This window comes from Psammomys obesus, unplaced genomic scaffold (genome assembly GCF_907164565.1).
Source record: "Psammomys obesus unplaced genomic scaffold, mPsaObe1.curated_primary_1811, whole genome shotgun sequence".
NCBI lineage: Eukaryota > Metazoa > Chordata > Mammalia > Rodentia > Muridae > Psammomys > Psammomys obesus.
Genome location: NW_026592890.1, coordinates 10,479,970 through 10,499,350, shown reverse-complemented (window position 1 = coordinate 10,499,350; position 19,381 = coordinate 10,479,970). Strand labels below are relative to the sequence as shown.

At 41.3% G+C, this 19,381-nt stretch overlaps 1 protein-coding gene across 1 annotated transcript; it reads right to left on the bottom strand.

Annotated features, from left to right (window-relative positions):
• Positions 1 to 5,996: 5,996 nt before the first annotated feature.
• LOC129683403 (polyadenylate-binding protein 1-like) lies at positions 5,997 to 7,937 on the bottom strand. The gene has a single exon (XM_055616114.1). It carries the CDS (start codon positions 7,935 to 7,937, stop codon positions 5,997 to 5,999), a length of 1,941 nt encoding a protein of 646 aa, XP_055472089.1.
• Between the last annotated feature and the right edge of the window lie 11,444 nt (positions 7,938 to 19,381).

The following is a 19,381-nucleotide window of genomic DNA, read 5'->3' as shown; positions in this document are numbered from 1 at the left end:
TTCTCCCAGCCATTAGCTTCCAATGTTCCTTCAGAGAGGGGGAGACTCTCATGGGCCCTTTTTCATCTATGGTGGAATGTTGATGGACAAGCCCAATCATGTTCAGGTCTTCTGCAGGTTATGATGGCAGCAATGAGGTGATAGATATATTGTCAATGCTGTCTGCATAAGAGCAGTCCATTGTTCTGTTATAGAAAAGAAAGGGATCTGACTCTAGGTGGAGATACAGTGGCCTCTGGTTTCCTGCTTTAGTTAATCCAGTTAATCCCCTGAGCAAGGGACCACCTCTTAGAAAGTAAGGTCCACCTTAAACCATGCTAAAAAGAAAGGAGGAATACTTGCCCTTTAAGGAGATACTGTAGTTCCTCTCCACCCAAATCCCTGCACAGTAGCTTAGGGTCACCAATAAGCAGCTTTGTAACTCTGCCTACTTTTCTGAATTACACACAAAAAATAACATTTCCTTTCCTCTATTCATTTTCTAAGTACCATTTCCCTACAACTTCAGACCTTTCTACCCTCTTTTCCAGGCCCTTTCCCTGCTATGTGGCTGTTGTCCAGCCTACGACTAGTGTCCATGTCATCTTAACTCAGATAGCATGCCTTTCTCTTTCTATTCTCCATCCTATTCCTCTGAGCAGCTCCCAAGATTTCTCTTCTAAATTCTAATAAAATTATCTTTGAGATTCTACTTGAGTCTACTCATAAACTCTTTAATTAAAAAGACCAAGAACTCCAATAAGAGATCACAGTTTCTTTAGGAACATGTGGTGACTCTGTTGGGAGAACTCCCCCAAATTTCTAGTATCATTCCCAACATCTTTCTCTTAGAATCTTTCTCCCTCCATTTCTGTGTCTCTCGAGCTTTGGAGGTGGGTGATTTAGATGTCCGCTTAGATCTGAGCCCTCCACAGGCACTTACTCTCTACACTTTGACTAGTTGTGTCCATACTAATTGTGTTCACTGTGAGTCGAGGCTTCCCTGGTGAAGACTGAGAGCGATTCTGTGGACTTGAGGTGCTTTTTATTCATAAGCAAAACTAAATTTAATTTGTCTTTCTCATTTCCTGGATATGTTTTTACAGTTTTTAAAGACTTTGGGTCTCTGAGAAAGCATTCAACTGTCTCTAATAAGGGTCAGGCCAGCACTGGCTTCTTACTATTATCTTGTTATAATAAACATGCTAGAACCCATTCTTAAAAAAAAAACAAAAAAACAAAAAACCTGCATAATCAATTCAGCTGCCCCCACCTATCACAGATTGTTCAATCCAAGACATAGTTTTGTCAACCACCTCTATTACTGTATAAATTGAGGTGTTATATCTGTATGGCACCTCATGGTTTCTGAAGCATTTCTCTCACACATTATTGGATGCTATTACTCATTTATTGCCATACATTGGCTGGAACAAGGACTTTGTGATACTATTCTGAGGCCAGTTAGTCAAGGATGAGGAGGAAGAAGAAAGGAAGATACAAAGGTCCCGTGGTTCTTGAGCTTTTGCATTCCATGAAAGATAGCAACTGCTCTGTGTGCATGCGCCCCCATGCACATATATAAGGTAGTGATTATGTTATTACATCATCACTGGATAAAATGTTTAATCCCTGTTGTAGCCAAAACCCAGGGATAGACTGTTTTCTTCCAGCCCCGACAAACACTCTGCACTTAGATCTAAACCCCTTCCTTAATGATTTTTGGCTCACTAAAATGAGCTTAGTAATTTTCCCAGATATGATGACTGGATATATTACTTCATTTCTGCTATCTAACCAGTCAGTGGGGTCCCCAAGGGTCCTGTGAATGCATTGTGATAGTCTCTGTCACTTTCTCCTGTCCTGGAAAGTGACGCTAGTCAGCCACTAAGTACACAGGACCTCTGTATGTGATCCCACATGCTGTTAGTTAGTGGCACTCTGTCCTCTGTGCTCCGGAAGATTCAAGGAGGAAAGGATTCAAATGAAACTTTGAGAAGGTGGATAGTTAAGGCAGGATCAATAGTAAGGAGGACTTGAGCACAGTTGGAAACATAATAGACTAGTTGAGGAACTCATAGAAATGGGGTCAGGGTCGAGAGGGAATTAGATGACCTTCCATGTTCAGGCAACTGGAAGAGGCTCTGCCTGTTTTATGTAATAGCAAATTCCTAAAAGGTGTCTCTGCCTTTTATTCACCCACATGCACCTAGTTCCAAACAACCTCAGTACTAAGGCACTTCATCTCTTAGAAAAAGCACTTGGTGGTCTAAGTATTTTTTTCTTTTTTTAATTTATTTTTATTAATTATAGTGTATTCACTTTGTATCCCCTGTAGCTCCCTCCCTCCTCCCCTTCCAATCCTACCCTCCCTCCCCCTCCTCTACCTTCGCCCCTTCCCAAGTCCACTGATAAGGGAGGTCTTCCTCCCCTTCCTTCTGATCCTAGTCTATCAGGTCTCATCAGGAGTGGCTGCATTGTCTTCCTCTGTGGCCTGGTAATGGCCTAAGTATTTTTAATTACCAATGAGCAAATGGTATTTAAGAGTTTGTATTTACTATTCTGTATGTAGATTTGGGGGGGGTACATGTATACCCTCATGAACATGTAGAGGTCATAGGACAACTCGTGGTAGTTTGTTCTCTTCTTCTACTATGTAGTCCCAAAGGACTGAACTCAGGTCCTCGGGCTTGGAGGCAAGTGTCCTTATCTGCTGAGCCACCTCACTGGTCCTTTATAAACTTAGCAATCCTATATGCTTGCTACCTCAGAAACTGCAGGTACACCTATATACAGAGAAAGTTTTCAAAATCTCAGAAGCACAGAATCTACCATTTGACAAGTCTTTGAATTTTACTTATATGTGTGTGTGTGATGTATTTACAAGGTTTCATGACAGTTCTTAAGAGTTAGATATGACATACTTTTCCGTGAGTTCAGGGGAATTCAGGACACCAAGCATGTAAGGCGGAGATTTTACACACCAAGCTAACTTGTTACCTCTGGTTAGACAGTGGTCCTGAATTAGAGTATGAAAGTTACAGAGGAAACAGAGTCAAGGGGACTTGTGTGGCTGCACCCAGATCTCTGCAGTGGCTGTCATTTCTACTGTATGTGACTGTGAAACAGTAGAACGAGGCAAACATAAAAGGCTGGTACTTTTACTTGAGAAGTTTTAGTTCATGGATGAAATATTTTAATAAAGTTGAGTTGAGTAGGATTGGTCTTCAAGGAGAATGAAACAATTTTTTTTTTTAAAAAAGTGTTTTTAAATGTCAAAACCCTCAAGTTACAAGGAAAGCAATTAATTGCAGCAACCACAAAACATAGTAAAATGAGCACTACAGGGCGAGAAAGCACAATCTGAAGAAGGCCAGCATGCGAGCAAGACTCCAGTCTTATATGAACTGAAATAATTACCTGATTCTCAAGAACTTCATTCTTGACAAAAATTAGACTTTTCTTAGTAAGCAGTAAATAAATACCAGTTTTATTTTTCTCTAATTTTTAGAGAAAATGAAAATTTTAGATTTTAAACAAAAAAACATATGTGTGTATGTATATATGTATATACATATATGTGTATATACTCGGTAAAATGACTTCCTCCACAGGGACATTCAAAGCCTACAAGAATCAGATCTGATGAAAAGCTATGAAGATATGGACAGTACTTTAATTTCTGAAACTTGCTGCGTACTAGAGGTTATTATTAAATCTCTTTCAAATCTAGCATTATTTTGAAAGCCTTGGCTATGTCTCTCACGTTGAGTGAAAGAAACTTTTAAAATGAAAGCTAACAGAACTCTGTTGACTAGCTCTCAGTGAAGATAAGCAGGGAGAGCTGCTTCTTTGAATGTGCAGCAAAGATGTAGATGGACTCTCAGGTAGGCAGAGGGTGATACTCAAAAAGTAGGAAGGTCTGTCCTGTGACAAAGTGATGCGGTCCCTGATGCCTCAGTGTTTACTGTGTGTGTTCTTGTGCACGGCACATTGGTTTGCATATCAAGTTGTCCAGAGTTTGCACCATGCCACAAAGCATTTTTCTGAAATTACGCTTAACCTAACCTCTGCTCATGGGAGTGCCTGTGTGACATGTACAGGGCTGCTCTGTCACTTTGGTTACATGGCCATGCTCCATAGCATGGACACGGCTTTAATTTTTGCAGTGGGTCTTCCTGGGAGTGAAAGTTTCTTTGAAAAATTCTGTGGCACCTAAGAGCAGCCAGGTTCGTGTCTCCTTAGGCTCATATCTATATTCCCATCAAGGGCGTGACTTGGAAGTGTGGGACAGGTCTTGTATAATACTCAACTGGCAAATTTGCTACCCCTGGGAACATAGTTCCTACAAATACGAGGTCTGCCATCATTTCCAAGTCCTAGTGAGGTCAAACATCTCTTCATTGTGTGAACTAAACGCTCAATGCCCCTGTATATTTCACTGCTTCCATGTGTCTTTTAACAACCCTGATATTCTTAAAACTGTACAAGTTACTAGCTTTAAATTTGATGGAAATTCTATTTGTTAGTGATTATAAACCCCCCAAAATATGAATGATGAGAATTTTAATTGTTCATTACCAAAAAAGATGATCCTTTGGAAATCACTTATATAGAGTCTGCTATTAGGTTTTACATAAATCTTTGAATTTAGAGTCATTTATGTTGCAAACTATTGTTAAGGGAAGAATACTGAGAAATAATACTGCATTTTGTGGTGACATAGAACTACTATCTTGGGATACAAAAATAATTCAACCACCACAAAAAAGTCATTTAAACTTAAGAAAATACCAGTAGTATTTGTGAAAAACAGCTTTATTGTGTAGTCCGGTATTCATAAAAAGAAAACACTTTGCTATATTGCTTTTCTTCTCAAATCCCTCCTTCTTTTTGGGGAAGAAAGCCGCCACCCCCTCCCCAGTTCTTCCCTCTCCAGAGTGCACCCAGCTCACATCTGCTTCAGAGGGCATGCCTCTCTTCCTCAAATCTTCTGTTCAGGTTTTAATCAGAGCCAAAAAAAAAAAATCACTTTACCCTAGTCCCTCCAACCTGTCTCCATCATCTCCATGTCTCCTATCTCTCTCCTTCCCCCATTTCTTCCTTTGTTTTTAGATATGTTTTTTATTGATATGTTTTTGTTTTATCTTCTCATCTATTCCACCAAAACACAGCTCCAAGAAACCAGGACTCTTGTGTCTTCCAAAAACCCCAGAAAAGCAGTGATATGCATAAATGCAGTCTGAATGCTAGACTGAGTTTGAAGAAGGCACATATTTTAGATCAGTTAGTTCATTTGATGCTAGGAAATCTAAAGACTAAAGGTAACTTTTATGGCTGTTACAGTTCCCTTTCTGTAGTTCATGCCACAGACACAAGCTTCTGACTTGCAGGTGGTTCTTTGATACCATTAAACGATAAGGTTGTGAATTACAGATACCAAGTGTTTTGTATATGGCAACAGGTGAATAGAAATACAATTGGCCACAAGACAGCATTAGCCTGCCAGAATTTTTACAGGTGTTATTAGCCAACAGTGATGCCTTTAGTTTTCCTTTTTGCTATTTAAGGAAGCTTTAGTAAAGCAAAGACATTATGATCCAAATCATGGTCCTTGCTCAGTTATCAATTCTATTACTTAGAAATGATACCTGGAGAGTTACTTGAATTACAACTGAAGTAAGAGATGCTTTAAATTTTTGCACTTTGCTAAAAAAAAAAAATCATCTCCCCAAAGTCTCTAAAACATTAATTTGCTTTTAAATTTCACTGTTTCTTTTATCTGTTGTCTTAAACCAAATGCTCTAGGGTTTACATGCTCAGCAGACCTGGCACTGACTTGGCCCAGAAGATTACAATTTCCTTTTTTTTTTTTTTGTTTTTTGTTTTGTTTTGTTTTGTTTTGTTTTTTGTTTTGTTTAGTTTCTATTTTGCTTTTTGTTTTCATAGTTCTTCGATGTCTAGACAGTTTTCTTGAGTGAAGCAGGAAGAGTTTTTGTGCTTTCTTCTGCTCAGCTTTAAGTGGTTGGGACAGCGGCAACAGTGCTAACTGCCTGCTGGGGAGAGTCCCCCGCTCGGTGGGCTTGCAGGACAGCTATGGCTTCATCAACTTTAGTGTGGAGACACTCTGGAGACTCAAGCATGTGGCGTAATTCTATATTATCAATTTCCAACAGCATGCCAGTGATTTTGCCAGCGAGGGCAGGGTGCATGGCTTGAATAAGAGAAAAGAGCCATTCCCCTAACATTTGCTTTTGGGCTTGAGGAGAAGCAGATGCCAACATGGAGGCGGTCAAAGATTCTTTACCTTGGACAGGAACAGCAGACCGCTGCATGGTGACTTGTGGCTGTGTATTGAGATGCTGAGGGGGATTTCGAACTCCGGAAGTATATTTGTACTGGGTAACAGCGCGGGCGGCACGGGCGGCGGCAGCACAAGCAGCTGACGAATGTGGGCCCGTCATCTGTGTGGATGCGTTGGCAGCACGATGGGTTGACACACTTCGTAGAGCCTGTGAAGAGGCTGGTCCAGAAGTACTGAACAAACTGGTGGTAGACGGGTGGGGGGCACTAGAGATGCTTTGGAATGGATGAGCTGTGGCACGCTGAGTACTCCCGCGGGGACTTGGTCCTTGCTGAGTGGTTTGGTTGGGAGCATAGTATGGCCCACGGCTCTGAGTCTGTGGCGTCGCTGTCATGAAGTAACCTGAAGGAGTCTGTGCCGGCTGGAAAGGGTTGATGGCTAGTCTGGGCACAGCACCGGTGCCCACCATTCTCTGCATGTACTGGTTACTGAGGTGAGCCTGGCGCTCCTCTTTGCGTTGAGCTAAAGCTACGTAGAGGGGTTTGGTGGCCACAATTCTACCATTCATTTCTGTGACTGCCTTGGTGGCTTCTTCCTGAGAGGAGAAACAAACAAAACCAAACCCTTTGCTGCGACCGCCCTCCATTGTAACCCTGGCGCTAGTGATAGTCCCAAACGGAGAAAACTCCTTCCGGAGACGGTCGTCATCAATACCATCATCAAGGTTTTTCACATAAAGGTTAACGCCTTGGCATCTGACGCTTCTGTCTTGCGGCACCTGCTCAGGTTTGTGCTTCTCTTGCTTCATCTGCCCGAATTTCTGCTTCAGTTCAGTCTGTCGTTCCACTTTTTTCTGAGCTCGACCAACATAAATTTGTTTTCCGTTGAGGTCTTTTCCGTTCATCTCCTCCACGGCCTTCCGCGCATCCTCATGCCTTTCAAAGCTTACAAACCCAAATCCTTTGGATTTTCCACTTTCGTCGGTCATGACTTTAACACTTAAGGCAGGCCCAAATTTGCCAAAGAGATCCTGGAGTCTCTCATCATCCATGTCTTCTCCCAAATTCTTGATGTAAACATTGGTGAATTCTTTGGCCCTGGCACCAAGTTCGGCCTGCCTGTCTCTACGTGACTTAAATCGCCCAACGAACACTTTGCGATCATTAAGAAACATCCCGTTCATTTTCTCAATCGCTCGTTCGGCTTCTTCCTGTGTCTCAAAGTGTACAAATCCATAACCCTTGGAGCCATTCTCATCACATACCACCTTACACGAAAGGATGTTACCGAAGGCAGAGAATGTGTCATACAGCGCTTTGCTATCAATGGATCTGTCCAGATTTTTGACGAATATGTTGCCTACTCCACTCTTGCGCAGCGATGGATCCCGCTGAGACCACATGATGCGAACCGGCTTGCCCTTTATCACATCGAAATTCATGGTGCCCAAGGCCCGCTCGGCGTCCTCCAGCTGTTGGAAGTTGACAGAGGCATAGCCCAGCGACCGACGGGTGGTCCTGTCCCTGTAGACCCGGATGGAGAGGATGGGCCCGGCCGGGCTGAACTTCTCATAGAGCATTGCTTCAGTCACATCAGGGTGCAGGTCCCCCACGTAGAGTGAAGCCAAAGAGTAGCTGGGGTCGCTGGGGTTCATGTCTGCGCAAGGCTGAGCAGGGAGAGAGACCAGCGCAGGAACAGAAGTCAACCGGAATGGAAAGACCCTCAACCGCCAAGAACTTGGAGGTAGCACGGGAGGGTGGCTTCCGGTTGGGAGCGAGGCTGGGGTACCATAAGCCGCTGTGCCCAGGTGGGAACCAACCTGCCTCTCTGGGTTCCGGACATTGGTGGCTAGTTGCCCATTATTTTATCAAAGTATCTGGTGGAGAAGATGGGAAACTGAGGATTTCTCTTGTCTTTTTTTTAATGGTGGGAGGAGGTGTTCTGAGTTTAAAGCAAGTACTTCGTGCATTCTACGCTAATCTCAGGGGAGGATATGGATACTTTTAAAGGAACTGCTGCTCATCTCTGCGTGCAGAAAGAGTTCAAGGTCACAGTACCTCCATGAAAAATCTAGTTTAGTATATTCTAGCTCAACCTAGAATGTTTACTAAACATGAATAAAAATAAACACCATGCAAACACACATGAATACAAACACACACCCATGCAAACACCCACACAGAGAGAAAGGGGGAGGGATAAGAGGGAGAGAGAGAGAGAGAGAGAGAGAGAGAGAGAGAGAGATTCCCTTTGAGGTAGCTTTCTACTCAAAACACAAATGAAAACTTTGAATACACACCCAGAAGATGGTGGAAGATTCAGTCTTTGCAAATGATTTTGAGAGCTTAGAAACTGAAAATCCCCACCCAGGTCAAGCTATAGCAAATTACTGTCAAGTATAGACAGATGAAATATTCCCACTTGGAAGTTCAAGATTAAGATGTCAATAAACGTGTGTGTGTGTGTGTGTGTGTGTGTGTGTGTGTGTGTGTGTGTGTGTAGGGGTGTTCTCTTGAACATAGGTGAGACCCCAGTACAAACTCAAATGGTGAGAAGTAAAACTTTCTGGAGGCTGTTGAGTAAGGTAATAATTAGTGATTATATTTCTTTTTTTAATATTTTTATATTAATCACAGGTTATTTACTTTGTATCCCAGCTGTAGCCCCCTCCCTCATTCCCTCCCAATCCCACCCTCCCTCTCTCATCTCCTCCCTGCCCCTTTCCAAATCCACTAATAGGGGAGGTCCTCTTCCCCTTCCATCTGACCCTAGCTTATCAGGTATCTTCAGGACTGGCTCCCATGTCCTCCTCTGTCGCCTAGCAAGGCTGCTCCTCCCTCAGGGGAGAGGGGGAGGTCAAAGAGCCAGCCATGAGTGATTATATTTCAATATATAACTTTTGAGGAGAAAAACATTTGGAGCACAGCAATATTATTTGGTTTGGCTGTCTTACTTGTCTGTTTGTTTTTTGGATCACTAAAAGAAGTGGTCTACTATAAGTGTTTCACATTAGTACATCAAAAATAAGAATAAACCATAGGCTCAAACTTCATACTTCAGTCTAATTAAAATACTCACAATTTACAGAGCTATGAATTGACTCTCCACTGGCAGCTACTTTATTCCAGATGCAACTAATTAGTAATAGGAAGATAGTGGCTTGGGGATGTTTATGGTGCATGGTGGTGCGGGGGTAGTGTGGTTAATAAGCTACCAAGGGCATAGCTCTGAGAGAAGACAAGATGTGGGAAGAGCATCTCGCCTTCATCCTAAGCATCCCCTCCGCCCCTTAATGGGATCATTTATTATTATCATCAGTGCATTTGTGTGTTAATAAATATTTACGCTTTCCAAAATATTTTATATGCACAATGGCATGATAGGTCTTCAATGCCACCAGTAACACCACATGTTTCTTAACAAGACACTGAATTTCTAAGAAGCCAACCAACTCGAAGGTCACTTTTGTTTGCCAATTATAAATCATAACTTACTGTTTGTAAGCCCTGAAGACCTTTGACTGAATGTACATTTTGTTGCCAATTTAATTAATTAGAAATTAGAATCTCTCAATAGCTTCTAAACTGGTATAAAAAACGTAAAATGATATTCTTTATTTCACCAATATCAGCCATTACAGGGCTATCCACTGCCCCTCCCCCCTTTTCTGTGGTACTAAAGAAGGTACTCAGGGCCTAGTGCTGCTAAGCAGGTACCCCACCTATCACTAGCTACATCCCCAGCCATCAATGATGGAGAATCAGTCAGAGGGTATCTTGTGTACAGTTTCAAAGCTCTATTTCCACACAACCAAATTTTCAGTTGTGAAACTCTTGCTGGTAACAATCTTTCAGGACAAAATTGATGTACAGGTGCTTTCTCTATAGATTCACCGTCTTCTACAACATGGTCTTTCAGAGCTTTTCTTCTATCGTGTGGACCTAACTCAGTCCATACATCACAGCCTATGAAATCCCTAAGAGAATAAACAGACAAAGTAATACCCACGTAAAGTATTCAAACTGGTTGTCAGCAAAGGAAGGATCATTGACCACGCTGGGCTAAGAGTAAGCTGTAGCGTAGAGTTCAGTAGGTCAATTTTCTCTTCTAATGACAAACAAACAAACACACAAAAAAGGAGGTTGTTCATATGGAGAGAAAAAATAAAAACAGATGTCAGCAAACACTCCTCCCCTGTCCAGGGACAGCAGGCACTTCATATGCTCCATATGCTCCCTGTGCTCTGCGGACTCTGCTTCTGCCACGTGCTCGGTGTAGCCTTCATGTCTCTCGGTGGATCCGCAGTCCTGTTGTTCTCCTCTTTAGCCACCTTCATCGTACAGATTGAGAACCCGACATTTTCCAAACAAGCTGCCAACATCACCTCTTCTAAATTTTCCAAGTGATAAACTGAAGACATTTAGTATGTTGCTTTAGCCAGTTGTGTTTGTGAAAAGAAAAGAAAGTGACTACATGGAGACAATTACAGTCAAATTAAGGGAGACAGGTATTATATTATTTAAATGTGCAATTTAAAACCACATATTGAGAGTTATGGCCCATTAATGTAAATTATTTCATGGTGAAAAATATCTAATTATCTCTTCCAGATAAGAAATATAAATGTAAATGCTTCAACCTAATCATAATAAACTGCAGGATGAAGAGTGGAACAATTAAAAGCTCAGAATGTACCCCAAAGTTGAATTGTCTGTGATATTTGCCTGTGTGTCTCCAGTGTGTGATTTCTCAATGTTTTTATTAAGTTTATTTTTCTTTTCTTTTTTTTTAGAACAAGGGAGGAAAATGTATTAGCTTTTACTGTACTGGAATTGCATTTTTATATGGCAATTATTTGGTGTGGTAAGTGGTGACAATGACTTTTTAAAAAATATTTAACTATTACGGTTCTCAGTAAAACATATCCATAAAAGTTACTGTACATAAATTAATGACAGGGATGTTTCACTTTCAGAGTCAGGTCAGAACTACTAACCTCCCTATAGTTAAATGTGAGTAGAATTTTGTAAGCTTTAAAATATTGCAGATTTTAAAATATATGCTGAAATGGTTCTGTAATACAAGAAATGCTCCTAAGACCTTTCAAAGTGTACTTTGCCAAAATGGTTTGTTTCAGGCATTTCTAGGCTAGGGGCTGTTCTTTTTCTATTTAGACAAAGCTGAGTTCTGTTGTTAAAGCAACAAAATCCAGGAATGGGCATGTTAAAGCTTGGGTATGCAGCCAAATATGCCACTGCTTGTAAAGAATCATTGATTACCAAATAAAGAACCAAAAAACAAAGTGTTCTGATTTGTTATTTGCCAAGTTGACATATCCTAGAATCATCTCAAAGAGATTGTCTACATTGGGTTGGCCAGTGGGCATGTCTGTGGGGAACTGTCATAATTAAGTTAATTATGTAGGACAATCCTGCCCACTGTGAGTGGCATCACTCCCTATGTATGAGGTTCTGAACTTTGTAATAATAGAGAAGCTGCATTGAGCAGAAGTAAAAAGAAGGGAGAGCACACAGGCGTCCATTTCTCTATGCTATTAACTACCAGTGTGATGTGTCCGGCTCTTTAGAGTTCTTGTCATCGATTCCACCAAAATAAACTGGAATCAGGAACTGTGAGTTAAAATTAACCATTTCTCCCCTAAGTTGTTTTCTTGTCGGGTTGTTTTAGTACAGCAACAGAAATGAAGCCACAGTTATCAGGGCTTCTGTTATCGGGACAGGATAACGTTTCCACATAAGAAGAAATCATTTTCTCACTCACCCTTCCCTTCAGCTTAGGGCTAATTATTCCACAATAGTTACTTGAAGGACATAAAATCAACCTTAATGTGTTTCAGAATTTTTCTCTTGGCTTTGGTTTCATTCAAAGGCTATGAATTTATTTCACGGTGCTTCATGTATTCTTAAATTATTAGAGATCCTTTTGGTAGCAATAAGATTGGTGCCTTAGGTTAGATATGTTTTCAAGAGAGAGGAGAAAACCATCACCACACACTTTATCTATAAATTTATACCCCAATATGAAAGTCACATCCAATGGGCTCATGAAAACCAGAGTATGTCGTGGGGAATGGGACCAAAGCTCAAGACACCCATAGTTTTGATAATGACTTCACTGACACTCCTACTTCTAGTTAGAGTTCATAGTGCTGGAAGCGCTATACATTCTACTGGAGGAGAAAACCCATCTTACCCAGCTACAGACTTTCAGAGTTAGAAAAATACCTTCCTTTCTTTAAGATATGCCAACCAGTACAATAAGGCCAAGAATGTTGTTAAGAGTAACTATACATTTTTTTTAAATTAGATTTAAGGACAGCTCCATTAAATGGGACCCATCCCTTACACAGTCAATGAGGTTAAGGACCTAAGGCTAGATAGATCATATGTTCTAGTGGAAACCTACCCACAACTATTCTGCTAAATAGAAATATCAATAAAATGACCCTTAATTATATACTGTTATGCCCATAGAGCAAAGCATCACTCAGCCCTCATCAGAGAAGCTTCTTCTTGCAGTTGATGATAATTAAAACAGACATGTACAACTGGATAGCATACAACAAATAAAAGATCCTGGAATGTTCAGCCCTAAATGAGATGTCTTCATTATATGCCTCTAAGGCTCCAAAATATATTCAGAAGTGGTGCAGAGATTATAAGAATCAGAAGTGGTGGCTTACATCAAGGAAGCAGCATTTTCCAGGCACAGCAGGGCAGACACACATACATGAACTCACAGACATGGTGACAGCCTGTAGAAGGCCTGCACAAGCTAAAGCCAGACAAAATCTGAGCATGGAGGATAGAAGGTAGACATGAAGCTCCACCCCAAGATAAGGAGATACTGGCCTTTGATTGCTGCTGGTAATTGTAAAACAAGATTTTTTTTTCCCCCAATGGTATGTTATCTAGTGTATCAAACTACAATCCTGACCATCTGTCATGCTCAGGAATAGTTGGCCAATACAAACTGCACTCCATGTCTGTTTTGAAAGAGAGTGAAGTCATGAAAAAGAACATGAAGTCATGTGGATAGGTATGTGGGGAGCCTGGGAGAAGTTGGAGGAGGGAGATAAATATGAACAAAAGATAGTATATGAAAATCTCACAGAATAAACAAAACACGATTTTCTAAAAGGAACTACAAAAATAAATATTTGGAGGGGGATTTGTTTTACGTTCTTATGGGATTATATTGGGAAGCTGGCTGGCTGCCTATTGCGTGAACTGTCTGCTATGTCCTGACCTAACCCAGACCTGACCTGTAAGCCTCCACTCTGGAGGCACAGGGTCCACAGCAAGGCTGCAGTTGGCTGTTATCAAATACGGAAATGCTGTACTGTGTTCTTTAACGTGGGTTTGAAAGAAGCTGTTAAAATAGGAAAATAATGTCTTTCAGTTTTGAGGCCCAATGCTAAAATCTTCCTAATTCAAGATAAATCACTGTCCCTGCACTCCAGCTGCAGCACCTCAGAATTGGGCAGAAGAGGTCCAGGGCAGGGGACCTGTAGAAGCTCTTGGCCACGGTGGGTGGGCCAATCACTAGGATGGTCGCTAGCATCTGATTCTCTCTCTTTCACCAATAGATGTCCCTGTAGCAAATGGAAACATTTTGAAGAGAGTCCAGGGGTGTAATTAAGTGAGACAATACAGATGCCAGAATTTAAACACTGCCAGTTTTATGTAATTTAATTAATACTGTAGAGAGAGTGAAGAAATGCTAGCCTGTGCAGGATTTTGTGACGGAAAGAGCTGCTGACTAAAGGCCATGCCCCTGACAGGAAGCTGAGAGGCAATGAGTGCTCCATAGGTGGCTCTACTGCATTAGAAACAACAGCCAGGCCCACGGTCATGTTTACTATTTCACGCCTGACATTTTACAAGTCCGTGTAATGTAATTATCTACAGAAACTCCAGCAGTATGCCAGTTGTCTCTTACTGGTGTACCTGCCTCTGCAGACAACTTCACAGTCATCTATTTCTCAAGATGCCACGCTTCTCAGATGGCACACAGCACCCAGGAGGAAGGAAATGAGGGAGACTTGAAGCCAGAAAATGAGTCTCTTCCTTCAAAATACAAATAGGCAAGCCATGTTATCACTGGCTCTTGTTTTGTTTTCTTATCCGGTTCAGACATCTTGATAAATGTTATGTTTCATCTGCCTCAGAAAAGTGGTGGCTGCAGCTGTAGGTGAGCTCAAAATCAATTTTAGTAATAACTGTGGGTATGGCTCACAGCTCCCTAAATGAAAATCAGAGGACATGAAAGGAGAGAGAAAGCTACGAGCAGCAAAACACTTCCATAAGTGCCTTATGTCTCAGGTGGGTCCTTGATGGCAGCTTATGGATTCCGAATGAGGGAAAACTATGTGAAATTTCAAAGAGTGAGGGATTTGTAAATTGTCTTTATTTAAATTGTTCCCCTTTCTCCACTCTTTGTACATCAGAGTTCTTTTCAAAACTTTCATCCACATCACATCACATAGTAAGCACTCCTCTGTGTTCCACAAATGAAAGCAGGTTGATGACAAAGACGTTAGATAAAGAAGCTGCCTAGCTTCAAAGGGCTCCTTGGCTCCCTCCTTTGCCTTAATCACAGCATCTTCTCTCTACATGCATGGTCTTAAGAGTTGTGTTTGTTGACCACCCTTTGTCGTCAAGTATGATCAGAACAAAATATGAGCAGCCTCAGTTAGAATACATGTTCAAAATAAGGAGAAGTCCATTCTGTTTTTATTATTGGCACAGTAATGTGTATGTCACACAATTCAAACTTAGGTGCACATTTCCTTTTTTTTGTTGTTGTTCTCATCCCCTCTCCCACCCCCTACCTCATTTGTTTTTAAGTGCCAGGTATTGAACCTAGCATGCACCAATACCAGGCAAGTGCTGAGCCAGCATATTCTAGCTCCAGCACAAACTACAACCCATTCTTTTCAGTTATGTACATGAAACTTATGTACTTCCATCATGTCCAGTAATGATGAGGGTTTCATCTAGAGGGGTGTGTCTGAGGCAGAGAAAATCCTTCTACATATTGTCACCTCTACATGGCTGATTTGTCTGCTTCTTATTAAGTTAAAAACAAAACCCTATTCTCCTTTTGGTCATTTCAAAGGCAAGCCTTATTTATTTAAAATATTATTCATGAGAATAAAATATTATGCACAAGAAATCCAGACAGGGCCACGAAAAACATTCTTTTCAATCTGCAAGATGGTATCCAGTGTATACAGTTGGGTGCCTTCATTTATATCTCTGCCATATTGAGGGAGAAGCAACAAGAATAGAACTCCACTCAGCCAAGTTGCTGTCCTTGATCCCGGGGAAAGGTCAAGGAAGACAGCTTAGGAAGCTTAGCTGCCAAGTTTTCATGGCACACACTTGGCCAAAGTTCAGGCGAAGGGCCAGGTCTCATCCAAGAGGTGTTCCTTAAAGAACACTAGGAGTTTAGTTATGAAATTATAAATCTAGTCCACAATACAAAAATTCACATACTCTTTGAAACTAACTTCTCTGTATTTTGGCTGAGAGAGAAAATTAAGGGAAATGCTATTAAGAATCTTTGGATCCTGAAGAACAGCTTGTTGCTCTAGCCACAGGATCCTTCACCAGAGAACCAGTTTTTACTTCCCAGCACCGAATTGTGGCTCATAACTCTCTAGTTCCAGGGGATATCACAGCCTCTTCTAGTCTTTGCAGGTACTGCGCACAGACATACTTGCAGGCAAAACAACTCACATGTTTTTTAAAAAGACAGAAATTTTGTGTATTTTATGGCCTTTTCAGACTTCCTGGGTTCTTTATGTAGTCATTTTGCTTGCATTGTCTTGGTGTGACCTTCCCTTCTCGACTGTGCCTTAATGATAGCATCTGTTTTTTATCTTTCATGGTAGTCACCTCTTCTATCAGAGCCTTTATCAACATGATAGAGGAGAAATAAGAAACCAATGTGTTTTTCAAACCTGCAAGGACCAAATTGGAATATCATCTTTATGCCTAAAAGTTCTCCTAAAATCTATCTCATCTTCCTCTTCACATTTTATTATTAAAATCCCAAAGATTGATAGCATATCAACACTCCCTGGGAATTTTCTAAGCCAAAGCCATGGGTTCATTTATGCATGTGCTGTCTTCCCTGTTCCTGCAGATATCAGTTTTGTCAAAGGCTCCTTAGCTACAGAGCATGCTTCCATTTTCCAGGTGTTAATCACAGAATCATCATGTTCATGACAGTCTTCTTACTAGCTTCCAGGTTCCTGTTCCCAAACCAACACCATTTTTTTTCTGGGTTTCTGTTATTAGTTACCCCACTTCTGATACCAAATTCTGTTTCAATTTTTCAATTACTGTCTAACAATCTACACCAGAATATTGTAGCTTAAATAACAATCTGTTAACAATTACAAATCTTTGTGTACCCAAGAGGTTCTCTGATTCCCATAGGGTCATGGGACACCTGACAATGGAGTCAAAATGCCCTGGTCACACAGTGCCAATTTGCTTTGCTTAGGCAGGGTTGGAGTACGAGGCTTGGCTTCAGAACTCTCCTAGGAGGCCTTTTCAGTGTAGAAGCTTCGGTTTGGTCACAAAGTGGGGGCTAGATTCCCCCGGAGGACATTCCAAGATGAGAAGGTAGAATTCTTCATCTTGTAGGGTTTAGCCTCAGGGTTACTGTAATTGAAGGGAGATGAAATACTATCTGCCGGTTACTACAGAATAGATGGTATTGCACAGCCATACTCTGGAGACACTCTGGGTGCTGTGATCAGCTAAATGTATGATACAGTTGAGAAGTGTGCACTGGCACCATGCCAGGAGACTGGGAGGAAAACTGCATTTATTGCAAATTCATACATTCAAGTCTTAAGTGCCATTTCTTCAGGGATGCTCTTATTTAGACATTTAGTTAGATGTGGTTTACACTGGGATAATGTAGCTCCCTGGCCCAGTATTGTCATCCACATAAACATGTGAAACTTGGACACACAAGTGTGCACAGGGAGGATGTAGGGTTAGGATGGAGGCTCAAATATCTGTGAAACAGAGACTGTCAAGAAATGCAGTGTGCCAACAACCTAGAGTCAGGTAGGGTTAGACTTAGAGAGAGATGTAGATTATCTTCATAGCCTCAGGAAAAAAAAATCAGCTAATGCTTTGATCTCAGACTGCAGCCTGACAAATGTAAGTTCTACTATCTAGGCTACCTGATGTGTGGTAGTCTGTCATGGCTGCCCTCAGAAGTACAGACAAAGCAGCCATTGGCTGAGCATCAATCCAGGCAGATAAAACATGCACGCTACGATTTCCCGTGGCTAAAATCTCCTGAATTCTACAGGGATCTAAACAAAGAGAAGTCATCTATTTTACTCATAAAATTTTCACTTTTTAAAAAGTGAAAAAAAAAATCTAAGTTTTCACTCCAAATTTTCACATGCTGTATTAAGGAGTGTGACATATGAGTTTGTGGCTGTGACTCATGAGTGTGTGTGAGAGAGAGAGAGTGTGTGTGTGTGTATAAATGGGCACATGTATAATGTATGTGGATATATGTTTATGTTTGTGTGTGTGTGTGTGTGTGTGTGTGTGTGTGTGTGTGTGCCTGAGGGTGCTGTGGTTTTCTCCAAGGCTAACTGCACAGCCACACTCAACAACCTACAACGGAAAAGCTTCTGATATTGGCACCGCCATCAGTTCCGTTTTATGCTGCTTATCAACAGACTCACACCAATATACCTACTTCCTCAGGGTACACTCCTCCATAGAGCCAGGGAGATCCAGGTGCCTGGCATCGGTGCAGCATATGTATGGGTAGCCAGTGGTCACTGCCATCTTTGAAAAGCAGAAGAATTTAGAAACTCCTTTCTTTTGGTGACCAAACGTTGTTCTTTGCTAGTTTACCTCAGAAGGGTTCTGCTCCCTCAGGCCAGGGCAGCGCACTGCACCTCCCATCTAGATGCTAGAATATGTATGAGGATGTGACAAAGATTGATATGTCCACAGAGGATTGAAATGTGAGCGTCTGCTGCAATGGTACTAAAAGGAATTAGACTCATCAGCTGGAGTGATTCATAATGATGGCTGTGTTTGCGCTCAGAATGCTGAGGAAATCAACCACCCACTTAATCGTCAAATGAACTATTTTTTTTTTAAATTTTACTCTACAACCCCTACCCCATTCTCTCAATATATAGATTTTTATATAGATATATCTCCAAATGGTACCACCAGCTCAAGCAAAGAAAAATTATAATGAGCTAATATTTTTTGATTAATGCTAGTTTTTGTGCCTGAACTTAGGAGCATAAATATCCCCTTTCAAGTGATACTGCCTGCAAATAAGATCAAATCAAATTCCAAAGCACTTTGTTAATGAAAAGTATCGATTTTTATACCATTTGGTCCAAACCACTGCCAATTTCCATGCATTTGCCATCCCTTTGAACAATGAGCTTATGCCATTAAGACCTGCAGATGCCCTTTCATTTTTCTTTCACAGTGGCTCACTCTGCTCTCCTCACAAGCTCCAGGTCTCAGCTTGAAGTCTCTTTGCACTCTTTCCCATGGATCTCTGTCATTCTCTAGAGCACAGAAAGTCGCTCCTAGGCAGATGGTTTCCCAACTGTCATCTCTACAAAGCACTCACGCGGGTGACTTATCTTTTCTAGCCTGCTCTCTCATTCTGATCACTCTCCTTTTTCTACCATTTGAGGTCTGAAAGCCTACTGTCAAAGTATGATTGCCTTGAGAAACCAGGATAAACATCCAAGTCTTACTTTCTAACTCCCACTGGATGTGGTAACCACCTGGCTTGCAATACAGACACACCAGCTGTCATGCTTCAATTCAGGAGTCCCCATATGAGGTTTTGAGAGGATATGTGAAATAGAGTAACCTGGGGAGGTGCTAGAGCATAAGTAGACTTGGTCAAGTAAGTGCAACCCATCAAAGCTAGATCAATGATTATGGAAAAATCATTGTATTGGTTCACTATTTGTGTGTGTGAGTGTGTGTGAGTGTGTGTGTGAGTGTGTGTGTGTGTGTGTGTGTGTGTGTGTGTGTGTGTGTGTGTGTG